The sequence below is a fragment of the Xiphias gladius genome, chromosome 9, assembly GCF_016859285.1.
Source record: "Xiphias gladius isolate SHS-SW01 ecotype Sanya breed wild chromosome 9, ASM1685928v1, whole genome shotgun sequence".
Classification (NCBI taxonomy): Eukaryota; Metazoa; Chordata; class Actinopteri; order Istiophoriformes; family Xiphiidae; genus Xiphias; species Xiphias gladius.
In genome coordinates, this window is record NC_053408.1 from 2754296 (window position 1) to 2775177 (window position 20882).

Here is a 20882-nt window from a genome sequence, read left to right on the forward strand (position 1 = left end):
GTCAAAGGAACAACTTAATGTAGGCAGAGGTTTGGATTCTGGATTATACGAGACAATGTGTCCATAAAGGCAATAAAACAGTGTTGATGAAAGTTCATGTTACAATTGTTATGGTAAAAAAAAAAAAGCACACACACGCACACGCAATCACACACAGGCACTCACACACACACACACACACACACACACACACACACACACACACGACTAAACAAGTCTGAGTATGGAGCAGATCCTAAAGCACAATGTTCTGGTTTATTTAACTTTAGCTTTGTAAAGCTCCCTCTGCACTAAACACCAGCTACAGGCAGATCCTATGGAGGGACCCTCCACTGGGGGGGGGGGGCTCTGACATGTCGACCCGATGGCTGTGGCCGCACTTCACTTACTCGCATCACTTTTTTTTATTAAAATCGCAAAAAATTCCTATGTTGGCTTTGTCCTTATGGGTTACAGGGTGCGGAGATTGATGGGGGGGATTGAACCTAAAGGATTTTAGCAGAAAGCTGCAACATGACAAAATGTGAGGAAAGTGGAGCAGTCTGGAGACTCTCTGAATGAGCCGTCTGTTCGTCATGGTTCCACAGCAAGAACCTACCTCCTGCAGCGTAGATTCTGGTAAAGTAAAGTAACTGATACACCGACCCAGGTGCAGCTGTGAGCGAGTGAGAGCAGAGCCACAGCAGCGGTCAGTAGTTTCAGCCGACGGCGTGACAGCCAGCAGCGGTGGTATTTCTGCAGGTGCACCGCGCCTCTACAGGGCTGCTGGTGGTTGAACACTGGTCTGCAAAAGATCTGTATGGACGTTAAAGAAAATATTACCGGAAACCAGCACTTTGTGAACGCAGACCTAAAGTGCACGCTGTAGGTTGTATAATCGAAAATGAACGTTGGGGTCATAGGGGGTCAGGTTACTGATAACGCCTGCAGCGCAGTACAGAGGTGGCAGGGAGCGTCTGCGGGCATCACGGCCACTGCACAGATGAACCGAAACCCTGAACTTGTTAGACTCACACAGGGAAGTGTGCGACGAGGGTTCTGGTGCTCCGCATCGTGTCCCGGATGTGATCGAAACCAGGATGAGTCAGAGGCTGGTGCTACTTCAGTCGACAGAGTGAGATTAAGTTGAATGAAGCTGAATTGCCCAGATGAAATATTAGAAAATGATTGTAATGGTTATCACATACTAGAAGGAAAGGATCAGTCTCCTGAGGTGTGGCAGTGGACGTCTCGCCCCAAAACGCCGCATGTTACTGTTAAACCCGGAGTTAAAGGAGCCGGTCGGCAGCCGGCTTTGCGAGACCGACGGGAAGCTCAGACAGGGCCTGAATAAGTTGCTTCGTCAGACAGACCCCAGGTCAGTTTACAGAGCTACAATTAATCTCCCAGTGTGACCCTAAATGCAGAACTCATTAGCCCCAATCAAGCTTTTCACTGAGTGCTTATCTTTGTGCCATTTGTTCAGTTGATTTAAAAAAAAAAGAACCAAAAAAAACCAACTCAATCATGAAGACGTTGCGTTAATTTAACGACATAAATCCTAATGTCTTAGAGTCGCATTGAATCGAGCCCTATCATGTACGTTAGACGCAGTTCAAACCTGGAGGTTGGAGCATGTCAGCAGAAATGCACTTAAAAACTGACGCGTGTGCTTTGGAGCGGCAGCGGCCGTTAGTCCGAGCGGGTTCATCTCCATCACTGCACCCCCACCAGCTCTGTGATCGGGGGGGCGAACACCATCAGTTCCTGGTATTTGTGGAAGAAGAGGGTCAGGCGAGAGAGGTAGCCGTCCTCCTGGTACGGAAGCTCCTTTTCAGCCAGATACTTGGACACGACAGGCTTCACCTGGAGAGCAGTGAGAGGGGACAGTTTTAAAAGCGTATTTTGTAAAAATTAACCAGTCAAACCTCGTTTCTAACAAACTATCACTGCGTTGAATCGTTGGGGCTATGAAGCATCAGAAAACAGCGCGAGAAAGCCCATCACAACTTCCTAGAGCCCGAGGTGATGTTATCAAGTGTCTCGTTTTGTGCGACCAACAATTCAAAACCCAAGGATGTTTAATTTAATAGAATGTTTAGACGAGGAAAAACAGCCAATTTCCACCCTTCACGAGCTTGAACAAGAGAGCGTCTGGATGTTCTACTTTAAAAATGACTCCGACGATGAATCGATCATCAGAACGTGGACTGACTAACGGATTAACCGGGAAGTTGACTAATCGTTGCAGCTCCAAGTCTTCTCCTGTGCACTTGAATAGTATTGTGGACTTAAGTGGATATGGACTGTATGTGGTTTATTTTCAAGTACTTAAAGGAATAATCCAGAGATTTAGTTTTGCTCTTCCATAAAATTTGTGGACTTGCAGGAGACAGATTTTTTTGAGATTTTTTTTTTCATCAGACGGCCTGGTAAACGCTCAGGTCTTTCAAACTCCTCGCCACTGCAACTAAAGTTAGCGAGGAAACAAAGAAACCAAAGCGCTTTCAGGACTTGCCGTAGATGTCCGATACCCATCAGATAGAAAAAGGACGTGTTTAGCACGAAGTGGACAGATTCGTGACGGGGTGACACTCCACAAGCAAACAGGACGGACAGAACCAAAGTCATTAAAGAAAAAATCACAAAGTTTAATCTGCTCCGTCGTTTAGTGTCTTCGTAGTGGACAGACTTGTGTCTTTGTCCAAAAACTGGTGGTTCGTGCAGAGTTTAACTCCCATTTTTTTAATTCCGCAAGTGTAATTAAGTGTGGTGAAAGGAAATCTGCAGCGCCGGTTTTGACAGCGTTATATTTGATCAAAGTAAACCTTAACTTCCTTATGTCTGGTTCTGCGAGATAAATTGGTTTTCGTTGGGACGGGGTGGGGTTGGGGGACATTTTTCCTGCTGCCAAAAAGGAGGGATGACAAAAAAAAAAAAAAGTTTGAGAATCACTGACTCGGTTTAAGGTGCGATCATTTCCTGAGTAGTTATTACCTGTAGTGATCACCACAAACCACAGCTGTTTGTTTTTAACCGGAGGATTAACATACCGACTTCATGATAATGATTCTTGGTACATAAAATGTCACGGAAATAAAATTCAGTTATCTGTGTTTACCGAGTATGAACCGTAACCACAACACCACCGTAACAACGAGCTGTTGGTATCATACGTGGCCTGTTTAGACACATGTACAACATTAGGAGCAAAAAGTTTGTTCAGAAGATATGCGAAGGAGAAAATCCAAACTCAACCCGTATGAAAGTAGCCCGGTAAACACTTGCTCGGTAGAAACTTTACTGTACTTTTCCTCATAATAACCAAGTAAAAACTGATAATTACAAAGTTACTTAATATATACCGTCTCCGGGGAATTACATTTACATGTATGTATATAAATATATCAAAACCATGCCATAAATCATAGATCATTACTACAACTATCACTGAATTCATTTCACCACATTAAAACTGCTGTATCGTTACCATGTAAATACAAAGCCACGATTGCACCGGACAGTAGAGGGGCTTCCTCTCGCTTCCCGCCGGTATGACTACATGTGAACATCTTAACTTCTTAACCCTGTTGGCACTGAACAAACATTTCTCTCTTTCTGCTTTGTGCCGCAAAACAAGCCTGTGAAGTTCAATAACTCAGTCCACTGGTAAGTCACATGAAATGAAAAACCAAAAGGAAATGTCGTACGAAAGCGGCTTATATTCCCCGTCAGGGTCGTTTTTTCCTTTTTTTCCTACCTTTAAACACATGTTATCAGACAGGAAGGGGAAGAGATGGTGCTCCACGTGGCAGCTGATAAGCGAGTGTCCAAAAGTCCAGTCCAGCACCGGGTTACGGGGCAGGTTCAGGACTCCGTGGGTCATCTGGTAGATCCTCTTCGGTCGGCGGGTCGGAGAGAACATGGGGAGGCCAATGTGCTGCGGATGACACGCACTTTGGTCAAGTTGCACTATGGCCAACGGCAGATAATCTAGCAGACAAAACAATCCCAACACAAGGTCCGTTTAGCAGCTGTTCTGGAGCTTTTGAGCATATACCACATCCTTCTTCAGCACATGTTGAGGTTTTTATTTCCAATTTCAACTCAAAATTGATAGAAAATGAGAGGAAAACACCACATTAAAGTGGAGTTAAGTCACAGATCAGCTCCACTGCTTAAAATCTGATGTCGCTCGGTAGCTGAGTTCACATCGACCTGTTATGTCCCATTTGCGCATTTGCCAATAAAAAACCTCACGATTAGGTTTTTATCACTATTTTCAAGGGCCCTTAACATTTACGCTGACGATGTGACTTAAGCGGTGCAGATTCCAAAACAAATTTACCCCCCGACGGAGCACCTGACACACCGTGAACCCGGGGCTGTCGGGGTCCCGGGAGGCCTGGGTCCACGGGTCAGCTATCGAGAACCAGCTGTATCAAACTGGATTTCGCTTCCTCTAATTTCAATGTTTGTTTGGAATGGATGGGTCAAAACAACAAGAAGACCTCTGCCACTGCTTTCATAAAAAAAAAAAAAAAAAAAAAGGCACACACTGTTTTCAAATGAGACACTAGAGCCAATAAAAACAAAGGTCGTCCCCGGATAAAAAGCACAGAGGAACATCAGGTTCAGAGGGGAAAAGATAGGACAACGGCCAACAACAACACCAGGAGACAGGAGAGAACAGGTTTCCAGTCTGACCCCCGCAGAGAACTGACATTTCCCCCCATTAGACCCTCGACTTCACACCAAGAACCTGTGTTTTCTGATACACCTTCGCCCGCTTTGATCGGAACAATGCACAATGACCTGCAGGACGCAGGCTCCATCTGGGAAAATCATGCCTGAATTGTTCCTTGTTATCGCTTTCGTTCACCGACCGGTCTGATCTATGAGAACACAACGCTGCCCAACAAGAGTCCCTCCAAAAGGCTCTCGGACAAAGGCGCGCTCTCAACCTCTGAGCACATCTGCTGTCGGTTTTATCTCAGGGAACCTTTCTGTATGTTACTTTTTCTTTTTTCCAAACAAAACAACCTTTCAGAAACAGATGAAATCCGTCTACGGCCATTGATTCATAACATACGGAGTCTGAAATTCAAACTAAACAATTTAACTCGGAAAGAAAAGAGACGGAAAAACTAATAAATTTACCCTCAGACCTGCCAAAACACATTAAAAAAAGCACGTGTGTGTTTATTCTTTCATAGTTCACAGGTACAAACAATGTGTCTTCACGACACAAACGGGAAGCGATACCTGGTTTAGAACGGATCCGGGTCTGGGGTTTGGGGTCTGGGGTTTGGGGTTAGGTGTGGGGGGGGGTATGCAGTGGGCCCGCTGCAGACTTTCCTCACCTGGAAAATGTTGACGTGGATGTACGGCACGGAGAACATTGCTCTGCAGACGAGCATGCAGAGCAAGGCGCCGTGAGGGGACCTGAACCCGGAGGCGTGGATCAGCAGCCAGTACTGCGAGTACAGGCCCAGTGAAACCATCAGGACGGTCCTGGCGATGTGGGCCAGAGCGAGGCCTCTGAGGTGAGCTGCAAAAACCAGAGAATCAGAGACCGTCACGGGCCTGAGAACGAATCTCGCCCGAGCGACGGAGACGAGGTGACGCGGGAACATGGTCAGCGTCGGAAGGTAAGAAATCTCTCTCGACTCTACCCCGATAATCACACGTGACGTTCAACTATTGGAGTGAACGCCTAGACCGCGCGTCTGTCTTTGGTCCTGCGGCGCCTCTTACCCAGTGCAACGAGCGGCGTGATGACGGGCACGGCCAGGGGGGCCACGAACAGGTAGACGGCGCGAGGCAGGAAGGGGACCTTCCACACGCTGGAGTCGCCCAGTCCCACGACATTGGTGTGAGCGTGGTGCATCTTGATGTGTCCGTGCACGCCAGCTCGCGCCGAGAAGGAACCGCAGATCTGAGTGGATGAAGGACACGCACACACGCGCACACAGAGACACACACACGCGCACACAGAGACACGCACACGCACGCACAGATGCGCGTGTTCATGAAAACCACCTCAAAAACGATCTAGCACCAAAGCCACTATTGGTTCTGACTGACTTCATCCCGGTTCCATGTTTTTTTTTTTCCCATTTGCTTTGACAAGCAGCTAAAAACACGCCGAAGGCGAAGACCGGCCGAGGTTCCGACTTCCTGTTCACCTGAATAGAGCGAGCGGTAAACTCCACGTCCCAGGTCACGGGGTTCGAAGGTTCACTGGATTTATGACTCTGATACTGACGTTATAAAAGGTGACTAAACACTGATTTAATATCCTGACCAGCCGGATAAGAACTGGCAAATAATCACATTGTTATTTAATTCCGTTTTTCACCTTTATTTACTCGGGGTAGGCTACCTGAGCACGAGGGTCGCCCCGCTCCACGTTTACACCTGCCCTGTACATCTCTCTCTCTCTCTCTCTCTCTCTCTCTCTCTCTCTCTTTCTCTCTCTCTCTCTCTCTCTTTCTCTCTGTCTCTCTCTCTCTCTCTCTCTCTCTGTCTCTCTGTCTCTCTCTCTCTCTCTCTCTCTCTCTCTCTCTCGCTCTCCACGACGCCCCTCGGTCCATTTCTGGACATCTCACCTCGATGAAGAAGACGGCCCAGAACCTCCCCCAGGCCTGCGACTCGCTCAGCGCCCCGTGGCTGGCCAGATGCGTCCCCTTGACGGTGATGACCGCGTGGGCCACTCCCATCAGCAGCATGCCCGCGGAGAACCGCAGGATGTGGGAGGAGGACAGCAGTAGGAAGGCTGCAAGACAGGGGAGGACAGCAGTGTCTGACCCGCACCTGAATTCGCCGGGGTGAGGCTCTGATGCCTGGGCCTCGGCACCAGGACTCAGCGCCTTATCGTTGACAAAGAACACTCGCACACACATATTTGGTCTTTTGCTGCTTGTGCTTATTCTAAATGACTTACACTTTACACATTTTCTTTCTTTTCCTCGTTGAGGGATCTTTTCTCTTTTGGTCTTTTCTGAACTCTTGCGGTCTCGGACCAAAAGTCTATGAGGCTGCGGCAAAAAAACAAAACCGCTCAGCGAGACCAAACGGAGACAACTTGGCCAATCTAGGAGCAAAACATGAAAGTTTGGCCCCGACGTTTTTGGCGACCGACTGGCCCCACAAGCCCCACTTCTGTCTCCATCATAACGCGACTCTGGGCTTAAGTCTAGCTTTAAGACCTCAGTCGTTTCAGTTTCTATTTCTCTCGTTTGTTCTGAAGTTTTGTTTAATCGCATTTCTTCCATTTTTTTTCCCCCCGGTGTATCCAGTTGTCAACACCCAGAAGAACTGTGACGCTGCAACCAATTATTTTCATTATCAATACATCTGACAGTTATTTTCTTTAATGATTGATTGTTTAATCTTAGGATGTCAGAAAAGAGTGAAAAATGCCCGTCGTTATTCGCTGAAGCCAAAGTTAATGAGTTCAGGGGTATGTTAGCTGGTTAGCGTGCTAAGCTGCTAATGTCATGCTAGCATTTAACACGAAATCTTTAGCATATAAGCTTTTAGCATGTTTACGTGTACATCTAGCATGATACCTTAACATGCTAACAGTTAGCTTACATTGCGCAGCCGAGGCTGACAGGAAGAGGAAATTTTGAGCATTTCTACGTGAAAAGTCGGGGGAACACCAGAGTCTTTGGATTTAATCTTCTGGGGACCATAAATGTCAGTTGTAATTCATCCAGTCATGGACAGAGTGTGAGAAAATGGGACTCAGACAGACACAGACACACAGGTAAAAGGTCCCTGTGGTCATTTTGCGTCTCTTTGGGGCATTTTTGTGTGTCTTTGTAGTCGTTTTGTGTCTGTTTTTGGTCATTTTTCATCTCTTTGTATTTGTTTTCTGTCTCCACTGAAAGTTGTGTGTATTTTTAATGGTAATTTTTTTGTCTCTCTGTAGTCATTTTGTGTTTCTTCATAGTTGTTTTGCATCTCTTTGTGGTCTTTTTGTGTCTTTTAACCGAGCTCTTTGACCTTCAAACAAGAAATATTAACATTCGCTTCATGCGGACCCTCTGGCCCAGGGGTCCCCTGACCCCTCGGGCCCCTGGGCCCGTGGCCGGTAGGCCCGTCCAGTTATCCATCCATGCATCCCATAGTTGCTGAGAATCTGGGCCAAAGTGTTGGACCAACAGACCGACTGTCGGACTTTGCCACCCCGGCAGTGACACTGCCGCGTGGCTAAAGACGAACGGTCCTGTGTCTCTTATCTGTGAGCCCCCGCACTGCCGTCCCACTGCAGCAGCAGTGTGACATTCAACCATGATGTGCAGAAAGATCAGGTGAAAGAGGGAAACTTTAGCCTTCGCTGGAGGTGACCGTGCTGCTTGTTACTGACACCATTTCAGCCCACAGGGGGTTTTCCTGCATGATTACGTCACTGTGATCTGTTTTTATTTACACGTGTCTGTTGCTCAGGAAGTTTCCACATAAGGCAGAAAATGAGCATTCAATGATAGAATGACCTCAGTCCGATCACATGAACTATTTAATGAAACGCAGCCTTTTTAACTAGAATGACCGTGCGGCACCAGCTCCCGGTGAAGCTTCTCTGGCTTTCACGGCAGGTTTTAGGTGACACATTCTCTTCCTAACCCAAAAAATTGGTGCTAATGTCCTGCACCTGCTGTTTCAAAGCAGCCTATTTCGAGGCGATAAGCCTCAACCTCGGTGATACACGACGACAGATGCCATCGCAGCCGCGCTCTGCAACCAGATTCGACGTTCGCCAGGAATATACTCCACGGACTCTGAGGAAAACTCACAAACAAGCCGGTATTGCTGTTGGTCCAGCATTAAGAATGCAGTAGGAAGCAGCATTAAGTGCAGACACATCCGCAAGTCTCGATTACAGATCAAGCTCGAAGCAGGTTTCCTGCGGCGCTGCTAAAAAGTTGTCCGTTCCAGTGATCGAGTGACATGAGGCACAATGGACACCAGCCCTAGCCGAGGTCAGTCGCTGTCCACCAGTGACCCAGATACACGGGAGCCATGAGAAACGAGCTGCAGCTGGATTTCAAAATTAGAAGCCTGTTTGCTGGAAGGTTATTAAGTTTCAGGTGACATAAATAAATCAATGAGACACTTGGGGCAGAAGCGATAACTCGTTTTTATTTATTTTATTTATAAGGAACCATGTGGGATATTTAACACGAGTCGATTCCTCGACTAGTTGAACATTAACTGGCAACAAGTTTGATAATCAATACGAAATTCCCCAAACATTCCACTAGCTCAAGCTTCTCAAATGTGAATTTTCTTAAATGTCTGTGCTGAACTGATTAATTTTGGATTTCGGACTGTTTGTTGGACAAAACGTGTACTCTACAGCTATCACAGTGGGCTTGGACAGTTTCATTTTCTAACATTTTATAGACAAAATGAATCATTTTCTAGAGAAAATGATCCGTAGGTTAGTCAGTAATGGAAACAGTCGTCAGCTGGTCAGACAAATTATGCAACTTTACGACGTCACCTTGGACTTGAGGAGATTGTAATGGGCTTTTTTTTTTGCTATTTTCTGACAGTTTGTAGATTTAATCATTTATTACATGGGAAAAATCATTGCCAGATTAATCATCAGTGAAAATAATCATTAATTGCAGCACTAGATCTTGTTGTCCCGCAGCATAAATTTGCCATTGTTGAATCAATATAATGACTGTAATTTAAGGTAAACAGAGAGAAATGTGTGTATTTGATTTGAATGTTTGTGGTTAAAATTCCCACATCCGGGATTAAAGAGAGGGAACCCAGGGTCCCAGCAGCTGTGTGAAGTCTCCACAGGGTGCAGAGTCTTACCGGGTGGCAGACAGAGGAACGCGCCTGCCAGGATGCTGCAATCGATCCCTCTCCTCTCCCACCAGCTGCTCTCTCTCACCATCTTCTGCACCAGCCTCGTCAGCTCCATCATCAGCGTCTCTCTCTCCACCTCTTCGCCACCTGTCCCGGCACTCTTCCTCCTCTCGCCCTTCATGTCTTCACCGCTGCACTCTGAATCACCTCTCCTCTTGACTAACATCTCCCCCGTCCCCTCATCCCGTCCTTCCCTCCACTCCTCTGGTACGTTCTGCATGTCGGCTCCTCCGCCGATGAACCGGCTCAGAACAAAGTCACCATGCGGCTGGTGTCCTCTCGCAATCAGCCGGTGCTAAACACTGCACTCTGAATGTAAAGTCCACAGGTCAGAGGAGGCATTGCGAAAGTCTTTATTGGCTTGAAGCACTGCCTCAGAGGCCCAGCCCCCTTCCCGCTACTTCATCGACCCTCCTCTCCTACCTCCTCCTTAACCCCCCGCCCCGTCAGCTGACTCCTGATGCAGTCCAGCAGCAGAGGAATTTATTGTCCCACGGCCTGAAGGTGCAAGGCTGCCATACGATGTGATGGAACCAAATTCCCTCACACAGGCAGCCACACAAAACTGCAGCTGCTCAGCTCAGTGTCTCATACATTGTGCATGCCGTTCACCCCCCCCCCCTTTTGTTTCTTTGTGTCAGCTCTTCTCCCCCTCCCGTCTCTGTAACCTTGGCAAGTGTCCTGGGAACGGATAGGGAGAAAGGAAGGCTGAGGAGTGGATTAACAGTGACTGTTCAGTTGTTTCTTCACTGGGGGAAAGGTTCAGAGTGAAAAAGAGAAGATGACGCTGTGCAGGAATGTGTCCGGGTAGATGGGGTGTGGTTATTATGAGTTTCGTGAATAGCTGGTGTCAGTGCTGCTTTTTTTTTTAATTTATTCTTATTCAGGAGAGAGGCCAGTGTTCTGGGCTTGATGCTGATTCCAGCATGCTCTTTAAAAGATACAGCATGTGCATTTTTTTACTCCCAAGGACAGCAGATACTGCAGAGAAGGGCATGAACACCAGGCTGTCTGAAAGCTCAGCTTACATCCTCCCGCAGCCTTTGGCTTTGTGCTTTTTATTTTTTTTTTGTCCAGGGAAGGACAGATATCAAAGAGCGCGGAGGCGTAATGTGGAGCTGTGACAATTAGTCAGTTGTCAGAAAAATAATAGTCAACTGTTCTGATAATTGGTTCAAGTCCTTTTTCAAGCCAAAATACAAGAAAATGCTGCTTTTCAGCTTCTTAAATAATTAATATTTGATGCTTTTCTTTGTTTTATTTCCTTGTAAACTGAATATATTTGGGTTCTGGACTGTTGGTCGAAGTACACTGATCTTTTACTTAAGTAGAAGTAGCAACACCACAGCGTAGAACTACTCTAGTAAAAGTACTGCATTCAGAATTTTATTTCAGTAGAAGTTCAAAAAGATAAGCATCTAAATGTACCTGAAGTATCAAATTGAAAATCCGCATTATCAGAAAGGCCCATGTCACAATAATAGAAGTTATATTAGTGGATTATGACGCATTCATTCGTAAAGGTGGAGCTAATTAAAATGACGGCTGAGTAGCTCATGAATTTCCCCGGGATCAATAAGGTTGTATCTTAACCTATAGTAAAACATCGTAATTTATTTGTTGATCATGTTTTTATTATTAATCTGAATCTGCAAAGCAACAAATGTTATCAGATAAATGCAGTGGAGTACAAAGAACAATATTTGCCTCTGAAATGTAGAGAAGTATGAAGTAGCAGAAAATGGAAAAACTCAAGTAAAGTACAAGTACCTCAAAATTGTACTTAAGTATGATACTTGTGTAACAGTATTTAGTTACTTTTGGCCACTGGCCTTGAATATTTTATGAGCTAAACGATTTATCGATAATGTAAATGGCTGCAGCTCTATTGCAGTAGATACACTACACACAGTACATTTACTGTATTCAGTAAACACTGGTTGGTTGGGTCACAATAAAGTCACAGACAAAACCAGAATAATTTTCACTTTATTTTAATAAAGGATTTTACTGTTTGCGGGTACATCTTCAGGTGATTATTACAAAAACAGATTTTTGCCAACATAAAAATGTACATTCATGCACAGCCATACTCTCGAGTGCGCAGTCAGACATGCCTTCGGTGAAACCAAATAGCAACCCGAGATAACAGTGTTATCTAGCACACACTCACATAATGTCACAGTTACACCCCATTGTTTCGACTATTGCAACAGTCTTTGCGGAGCAAATGTCAGTCAGTGGCTATTTGCATCGATCATTAAAGTATAGTCACCAGTGTGTATGTGCCCTGGAGAAAAATAACATATTTAAAGTAATAAAACTGTACAACAAAGACATAATAAACAACACATTCACTAATATGTTAATTATTACAGCATGCAAAGATAACCAGATGTTACAGGAAAATTCACTGGAGCACAATAAAGAATGTGTGTGTCCATGTGTCTGTATATATGGCAAAGCTTTCCCATTAAAAATGTGTATTACTTCTTTCTTTTCTATCAGATGCCAAGAGTCCATGTTGCCTCCACTGACTCTACTTGGGAATAATAGCATCACGTGGAACCAGCATCAGCTATGCAGAACGACTTCACTGTGACTTTACTCCGTGAGTAAATAATCAAAATAACATTTTGTATGACTGTACCCTGATAAAAAATGTGCCATGCTACTAAAATGGCTATCTAGGCCTCTAGTCCTAACACCTAATCTCATTATATCTTTATGCCACAAGATGGTGCTATGTAGCCAGTAAACAGGTATCTGGTCTTGTTGGGTTCCTCATGAAAAAGGCTCTGCCGCACACCCACACGGGTGTTTTCAGTCGCTCTGGCTCATTAGATCTCTGCTCGGGTTCAGGTTAGGTGGAGCCACACCGGGAGTTTGCTCAGCAGTGGCTGCTACCAATAAATTTGATTCCTGTTCCCGTGATACCAGGTAAGGCTAGGATAGAATCCCTAGTATTGATACCTATACTGATACTTAATAAATATAATACTAATACTTTAATGTGTCATGAGTTGAATGCATCATTAATAGGCTTCTGAAGACATTTTTATCACCACAGAGTGATTTGCCAAACATTTGCATTTCTTTTTACTTTTGTATGTTCAGAGCTGCAACACTTAGTCAATTAATGTTGTAGCTAATACACTCACTGTAGATTTAAGTTTAACGTTAGCAAAGTCCATCCACACTCATTCACTTCCTCACAGTTCTGTGATGGCTGTCATCCCCAGTGAATGTCATTCAAAGGCCATGTTGATGCATGCAAACACAGTAGCTTATGTCTCAGGTTTATTGGTAGGAATGAGTGGTGAAGGGTGGTGATCCACTTTTGAAAAATAAAATATGGATTTCTCCAACACTGACCTTCAAAGCTCAGTGTCTTCAATGGCCTCTGGTTCGTCTAGGGTGTCCAGACGTCTCTTGCAGGCATCCAGCAGTTTTTTCCTGGGGCCCAAAGGGATGTGAATGCTGGAGAGGTCCTGATCTGAGCAAAGCAGCAGCGCCGGCAGGTCAATCTTCTCCCTCCTGAAGATCGGCATGAACTCACTGAGGCTCTGCGAGGCCAGGAAGGTCTCGAGGGGACTGTTCTCTGGATCCATGTCCTCGTCCAGCCCAATATCAGCCTCCTCCCAAGGCAACTCCTGCAAGTTTCTTTCTTGCAGGCTCAAGGCGCTACCAATACTGTCCTCATCAAAACTGGGCGAGCGTCGAGGCAGATGTCCACGTAGACGAACATCAGGCACCTGGCCCACGGGTTCACTCCCTGCAACACTCCCCTCGTCCCGTGCCCCGATCCCAAACATGCCCCCAGTCATATAGTTCCTCCTGAACACCATGGTGCCAAGCCCGGGCCGCGTGAACAGGGAATCACGACCGGAGTCAGCGCTGATCTCTGAATACGCAGCCTCATGGAGGCCCGGGTCGCTCATGGCACGGGAGATGGTGTCGGCATCGTCATCATTGTCACGGGGGAACATGTCACGGATGTTGAGGCGTGACCTCTCCTTGGGGTTGGCATAGGTGCCCTGTTTGAGGAACATGACGTCATTGCTTAGCTGCAGGCCGGATAGCGAGCGCACACTTTTCCTCCCATCCTCGTAGATCTTGAACGTTCCATCAACCTGCTTCTTCTTATCCAGCTTCTTCTGTATCTTGGCCTTGCCCTTGGCTGTTGAGTGTAGAGTGGCCTGAGAAGAAAGTATAAATTTAGAAACTACAAATTTAGAAGCAGCAGTCAACAAAACGCGGGAGTTTGACACAGGGTGAGAGGACTGATTACATCCAATCTACTACCAACACTCAACTTAACCACAATCTTTCCCTCACCAAGTAGCTCTAATTTTAAACCATGACCATGGTTTTTCCCTAAGCAAGCAGTTTTTTTTTAACTTTGATCACAACCTTTCCCAACTGTCGCTGAGTGATCTAGTTGCCTAAACTTGACCAAACCTTAGCCCTGGAATTGATAGATAAGAAAATGCTCAGTGATGCAATTTGGAAAGCGACCATGGTTTAGGGTTTTAACACGCTGACCATTAACCCTAATGCTTTCCAGTTGGAGTCTGGCGGGGGATCTCTGTTGCCTCTAGAATAGAGGTTTAAACTGCCCTCCAAAAAAGCTAAACTAAAAAAAATTACTTCCTGATGATAGGGATGTGGGTCGTTTTGGAAGGCAATGAAAAACAATCTTGTCAACCGAAAGCTAGTGGAGCAGAAGCTAATCCCGAGGCACAAAAGGATTTTGATGCTCTATTATCTTCCACACTCACACAAAGTCAAAGAGAAACCACCTGCGAGTATGGCATGTTGGAGGTGACGGTGTTGAACTTGCGACTCAGTGTGCTGCTGCTGGTGTAGCTAGAAAAGCTAATAGCATCCAGGTTGTCTAAAGCCACCAACTCCTTCGTAAACTTCCTCTCCATACGTTCTCGGTGCTTCCTCTGGAGTTTCACGCACTCTTTGATCCGGCGCTCTGCGGCGCGGAAAGCCCGGTCCTTCAGTTTGCTGATCAGCTTTGGATTGAGGATGGTCTGCTTGGCAGCGATGGAGTCCAGGTAGCGAACACAGTCCATGTGGCCCTTGGTGGCGGCCATGTCCAGCGGTGTGTGGTAGTCATTGTCCAGACACCACACGTTGGCACCGAAAGCCACCAGGAAGGACAGGCAGTTGTGGTGGCCGTTGGCAGCTGCCAGGTGAAGTGGTGTGTTCCCCCAGATGTCACACTTGTCTGGGTCACCTCTGGAAGAAGAGGGGACAAGAAGCCATGTTGGATCTCCACATTACTGGATTCACATATACAGTATTCTAGTTGGTCTGGGGCTGTTTTTCATGGTTTGAGCTTGGCCCCTTAGCTCAAATGAAGGGAATGCTACAGGATAGAATATTTTAGACAATGTTTTGCTTCCAACTTTGTGGCTGTTGGGGAAGGCTGTTTTGTCACTTAGTACTATAGTATACAGTATACTTTATCAGCATAGTCTGTCTTCAGCCACGTAGTGTATACATACATCACTGATGAGCATCTTCCAAAGCATACTATAATGTGTTATTTATGAATGTGTTTTTGTTACCTTCCAGGCAGCCATGGGTTCCTATTCATTTCATCATGCTATCAAAATCGACTTGCAGACACTCGTGACTGATGCAGGCAGGTCCTCGCAATTACCACAGATGAAGATTACCACTTGCCTGCTTTCACTGTTGTCAAAGTTACATTATGATTGTGTGGTGATTCAGTTGCAGATTGCCCCAAAAAGTCTGCACTGCCTTACTATGCGAGGATTATGTGACTGACCTCAATAAACGATTAAGTGCCTGTTTCAAATAAAGTGTCTGTTTTCGTAGTCTAATTAATGTCTTTATGTGGGTTGCCAGACTGTGGAAAAGCCTCCTCCAGCACGAGACTTTCAGCTCTTTAACTCATTAGGGAGACCTCTCCAATGGACTGTTTGACAACTTGTCTTCTGGAAAACAGCTGCAGGACATCTGGACCAAAATCCATCTTCAAACCGATTATTAACATTTAAAACTGCAAAAACTTCTGGTATAACCATTTATTAACTTATTGAAGGTTTCACACTTTCTAAAAATCCATCAAGTCTGCAGTTATAAATGTTTATAAACAGTTTATAATTAGATTTTGGTCCAGATGTCCTGCAGCTGTTTTCAAGAAGATAAGTGGTTAAACAATCCATTGGAGAGGTCTCCCTAACGAATTACAGAGATAAAAAGACAAAAGTGTCTGGTGTGCTGGTAGGCAGATTTTGTTAGCTTTGGACAGAGCCAGGCTAGCTGTTTCCCCCCTGTTTCCAGTCTTTTTGCTAAGCTAACCCAGTTTATAACTCTTTATAAATGGAACCTTATCAGAAAGTGGTGGCCAGTTGGTATAGAGGGATGAGCTCTGCATTGAACTAATTTCACCTCTAGGTCCCTCCTCTGCCTGTTTTCGCTCCACCCACGTGGCCGGGCTGTGGCTGAGTCCTGATCAATAATTGAAACACCGCAGGTTAAACATGACAGAGGTGACTTTGCATTATTTATCCCACACGCCAAGAGTCTTTTTTTCGCAGACACCCGGAGACACACCACAGGGCGGGGTCACCACCTTTATCGGCATGAAGCCTGATTTCAGTTCCTGTCTGCAGCGCCGCACCTGCACAAAGTTTGCAAATATGATATAAGATATTAGAGCAACAAAGTATGGGGTTTATTTTAGGGTTCAGAGCATCATAGTTTGCTTCTATTTATTCCACTGTCAGCTGAAGAGGCAGTTAGGAAGATCAAGTTCCCAAGGTACGCGCAAGAAGTGTATCACTGTAGTAAGAAGGACGAATTACACCCAACTATTGCAAATAGTAACTTGACCATCTGCACCCATGCCAGGAGCTCTGAGTCAGATGTGGTACAGCAGCCAGTCATCAACCTCCAACTACACAAACAACAACCTGTTTACTAGCAACATGTAGGGCTGAGTGTAGAAACTCAATACTTGTTTTGGTCTTTAGCATGAGTATAGAAAACTCAAGTTCCCCCGATCGGACTAACCCGTTAGAGGGCCTCTGGACAAAAAAGTGCTTGTTGAACCCCTCCGTCGCCGTCCTCTATTTATTGTTGCCGCCAAGTTTCCGTCAACTACAGAGCACACGGCAGACCTTAATCACCCAGAGACCAAGAGACCGGTCAGTACGACTGGAATACCAGTAATGTCCACCGTTTTGGTCCAGACTGAAATATCTCAACAACTATTGGACGGATTGCAATGAAATTTTGTACTGACTTTGGTGATCCCCTGAGTTTTTCTTTAGCGTCTCCAACAGGTCAAAATGTTCATGTATCCAGTGAAATATCACGACACCTGATGGATGGATTTGCTACACACATCCATGGTACCCTCAGGATAAATAGCAAGAACTCCGGTGATCTTCTGACTTTTCATATTGCCTCGACATCGGGTCAAAATCTTAATTTGCCCAGTACTTTTGTTTAGGATCAAATACTTGCAAAACTAATGACATTCCCACTTGTCAGTATGTCCCAAAGCAAGACTGCGCACCAAAGGTCGATTTGTACTCTATCAGAGAAAAGCAGAAAATCTTAATATCTGAGAGGTTGAAAACAGCAATTTTGGCATATTTGCTTGAAAAATGATGATAAAATTCATCAGTTATACAAATACAATTTAAATACAAGCTAAACAATTAAATGAATAACCGTTGCAGCTCTAAACCTAAAATGTGTATGTTTTCTTAGTCTTTAATCAGATATTTACTAATTTAATGATACTTTTTCCCAGTTTTAGATGTATTTTAGCTCAGTCTAGTGAAGGTGAAGTTTCATGTATGACTGATACTACAGCTGCATGATTAGTTTGGCTTCTTTTGTTAAATGAAAAAAAGGTTTTGGAAGAAAACTCTTTTATATTCTTCAAACTAGGGATCTGAAAAAAAAGTCTCTCTTCGGTATTGTACCTAAATTCAGGTGTCTCATTGGTGCTAGTTTTAAAATTTTAAATGATACTCATCCCCTGGCCAAATTTGCTAATAAATAATACTAGATAATAGAAAAAATACTCAAAGCCTCCAAAGGGAATAGAAGGAAAACATTTGCAGTGAAATGCATCTAAAAGCACCTTCTTCTATCTTCATTTACGTTTTGCTGTGAACTCTGACCCCGCAGCTCGGCTTTAGGCGTCTTTCTCTGCCTCGTGTCCGCCCCGCAGTGCGTCCTGCAGGGACTGTCGCAGAGGGGAAGATGCCCTCTCCATCACCGTGACCTTTCCTGTGTCTGGAGCGTCGGACTCAAACTGCCCCCCGCTTTACTGCTCACCCTCATAAACCTGCCACCAGCAGCATGACGTACTGGGCTCTACCCTTGTGTGAGTCCGCAGCCACAGAGAACAGGCAGTAAATATGACACTGCTTTGTAGCTACGACTTACTCCCGACCCCTTTTCACGATCATCTCAGTTTTCTGTTACGAACACGTCCTGTAGTGCACACTCTCTGATTAGGGCATGTACAGTATGAGTGTGCACGAGGCTTTCAGAGCAGAGATCATATCGTTCATCTGCCGCCTTTGAGCTTACAATCAGTTTTCTGATGGACGTGGTGCCCTTTCACTAATTGATCGCTATAAAAATGGCCATGTAACAGAATCACATTTAGAGCATCACCTGCTATGTAATGAATCAGCCTGACCCACATTTGTAGGATTAAATATTAAGTTATCATGCTTGAGATGCATACAGTATTATCCTGCTCAATCAGCACGTGTGTGTGTGTGTGTGTGTGTGTGTGTGTGTGTGTGTGTGTGTGTGTTTTCAGGTGTGTACATTGCACATGTTCCACCCATTACATGGGGGTATCCTGCTGCGAGCGACCTTTCTCTGTAATTAGGCTGTTAAATTGTATAACCCTCCGTCTCCGGCAGCAGTGATTAGATTAGCGATGGGGTCGGAAGCCAGCACGAGGTTCTTTGTTAATACAAGCAAAAAAAAAAGAAAAAGAAAAAAGGCGACATTTACAAATGTCTTGATTTGTGCGACTGGGAGTCCATAACCCCAAATATAGTTAATAATTTACTTTCATAGAAGACCAAGGAAAGAAGAGTAAACTATAGATATGGTAACATAACTCTCTTCTCCTTTTTATGTTGCATGTATGTAAATTTGAACAGCTCTCTGTTAACAGCACGGTCAGCCGTGACTTGTTTATAGTCCCAATACGGAACCGTTCTTAAAACGGGTAAAAGGTTTTTCACTGAAATGAAGAAAAATCCAGTTATTTGCAGTTAACTTTAACTCAAAGATATGACAAAATAATCTAACACAATAAAAACTGTGGGGAAGGCAAATCTCCCTCCAGTGTGAAAATGGGACTGACTGAAGTAAAGATGACTGGGGGGAGAAAAGTGAAATTATTTTACCCCCAGTGGTGGATTGAATCACCTATTGGAAACAAACAACAACGAAAAACCACTTCGCTGATGAGATGGAGGGTTGCGGGGATCCTGCAGGGCACTCTTTCTGATACCGGTCCCTGGTCTCCGGACTCACCCTCTCCCCACGATGAGCCGGAGCGCCTCCAGGTTGCCGTGGTAGGCGGCCCACAGGGTCGGTGTCATCCCGTCCTCATCCGGTGCGTTCAGCTCCCTCCGCGTGGCCTCCCTCAGCACGTCCAGGTAGCCGTCACTGGCCGCCCGGTGGTACCTGTCGTTCATGGCGGCGCCCCTCGGCTTCGGCGGCCCGGCTCACTCTGAGTTCGTTTCCATCTAGTGTCTGGAGGTTTGGCCCCGTTATTTAGGCAACAATTCAGTCCGGGAGGCGGCGTGTCCGGAGCGGGCGGACGGCCGGCGGAGAGACTACGGTGCCGGCCGACGGGCTGGTTGCTGGGAGACGAGAACGAGGCGTGCTTGTTGTCAGGGAGGGGCTTCGATGGCACTGGCCCCGCCCCCTCGGAATAGGTCGGTTTGAACAAGGAAGAAGCAGCCATCTTTTCACAGAATGTCGCACTGTAAAAATCATTGTTTAAGTCACTTGTTTTTCGATAAAACTGATGGTTTTCCTGTTTTCTCAATTTGTGATGCTATTTATGCTACTATTAAAAAAAAAAAAATTGAACTAGTACTAAAGATTCTCATATTATTTGCCAAAAAGTTTTATTCATAAAGCAAAATCCCTGATCTAAAGCTTGATTTATTTTTACACTGAAATAAGTTTTTACCAGAAAAATAATATTCGCCCATAGATTTACGTATATACTGTTAGTTAGCAGTTTAATTCATAACAAAGCATAGTGTTTTATAAGCTCTTCTTATGTTTTGTGTGCACAAATCAGAATTTGTAAAGTAAGTAGTAACTAAAGCCGTTAAATAGTTATAGTGGAGTAAAAAATCCCTCTGAAATTTAGTGAAGTAGAAGTAGAAAGTGGCACAAAAAGAATATACTCAAGAAAAGTATTAATACCTCAAATCTGTACTTTCGTACAGTACTTGAGTAAATTTATTTGGTTACATTCCACCACTGGATAGACTGTAACTGTAACTGGACGCATCATTTTATGACAAAAATAAATAAATAAATTGACGTAAACATGGAAAAAAAACGGTGTATCGACAAGCAAAATGTGTTCTTTCAGCTTTTCAACTAACATTAAATAATAATAATAAATAAGTGTTTTAAAACCAAATACTGAATTCCAATAGAGTCAGAAAATGAGATGGCAGTTACTGCTACTTTGCTAAGCTAACTGCTAGGCTAGTTACCCTTTTAAGAACGACCAGTCGAGCTGTTTTTATTCTCCACAGCTGAAATTTAGCGTCTGCCTTATTTATTTGGGACAACAAACTAAATTACCAAGACGTTAGTTCATCAAAATTTATATATTTGTAACAGTTTGGGGGCTTTAGTTATGGCTAGCTGTGGCTATCCTTAGCTAGCTTTAAGGATTTGGCTCTCTTGCTTTAGCTTAGTAGTTTGGTTTGTTTCCTAGTTGTGTTCTG

The 20882-nt window shown here is 44.8% G+C and overlaps 2 protein-coding genes and 1 long non-coding RNA gene across 4 annotated transcripts; 1 reads left to right on the plus strand and 2 right to left on the minus strand.

Annotated features, from left to right (window-relative positions):
• Positions 1–574: 574 nt before the first annotated feature.
• fads6 (fatty acid desaturase 6) lies at positions 575–10235 on the minus strand. The gene is made up of 6 exons (XM_040136249.1): positions 9820–10235; positions 6591–6757; positions 5737–5917; positions 5343–5530; positions 3740–3919; positions 575–1845 (listed from the first exon to the last, which is right to left on the minus strand). Exons 1-6 carry the CDS (start codon positions 10091–10093, stop codon positions 1696–1698), a joined length of 1140 nt encoding a protein of 379 aa, XP_039992183.1. The 5' UTR covers positions 10094–10235; the 3' UTR covers positions 575–1695.
• On the plus strand, positions 8157–15552 carry LOC120794864. Of its 2 annotated transcripts, none has more exons than XR_005708172.1 (4): positions 8157–9077; positions 12382–12484; positions 12736–12813; positions 15463–15552. It is a non-coding gene; the product is annotated as an uncharacterized LOC120794864 (long non-coding RNA). The 2 variants fall into 2 exon arrangements; XR_005708171.1 differs by lacking the exon at positions 15463–15552 and adding an exon at positions 13290–13504.
• LOC120794863 (Usher syndrome type-1G protein homolog) lies at positions 13046–19601 on the minus strand. Its single transcript, XM_040136258.1, has 3 exons — positions 19438–19601; positions 14676–15123; positions 13046–14072 (listed from the first exon to the last, which is right to left on the minus strand). Exons 1-3 carry the CDS (start codon positions 19599–19601, stop codon positions 13251–13253), a joined length of 1434 nt encoding a protein of 477 aa, XP_039992192.1. The 3' UTR covers positions 13046–13250.
• Between the last annotated feature and the right edge of the window lie 1281 nt (positions 19602–20882).

Excerpts from the sequence above, each read along its gene's own strand:
- fads6 (XM_040136249.1), bottom strand. The coding sequence starts at position 10,093 with ATGCAGAACGTACCAGAGGAGTGGAGGGAAGGACGGGATGAGGGGACG. Across the intron at positions 6,758-9,819 it reads GTTCCTCTGTCTGCCACCCG|CCTTCCTACTGCTGTCCTCC; the intron begins GTAAGACTCTGC and ends CCTGTCTTGCAG. Across the intron at positions 3,920-5,342 it reads TCCACGTCAACATTTTCCAG|CACATTGGCCTCCCCATGTT; the intron begins GTGAGGAAAGTC and ends TGTCATCCGCAG.
- LOC120794863 (XM_040136258.1), bottom strand. The coding sequence starts at position 19,601 with ATGAACGACAGGTACCACCGGGCGGCCAGTGACGGCTACCTGGACGTG. Across the intron at positions 15,124-19,437 it reads CGGCTCATCGTGGGGAGAGG|AGGTGACCCAGACAAGTGTG; the intron begins GTGAGTCCGGAG and ends CTCTTCTTCCAG. Across the intron at positions 14,073-14,675 it reads CCAACATGCCATACTCGCAG|GCCACTCTACACTCAACAGC; the intron begins GTGGTTTCTCTT and ends CTTTCTTCTCAG.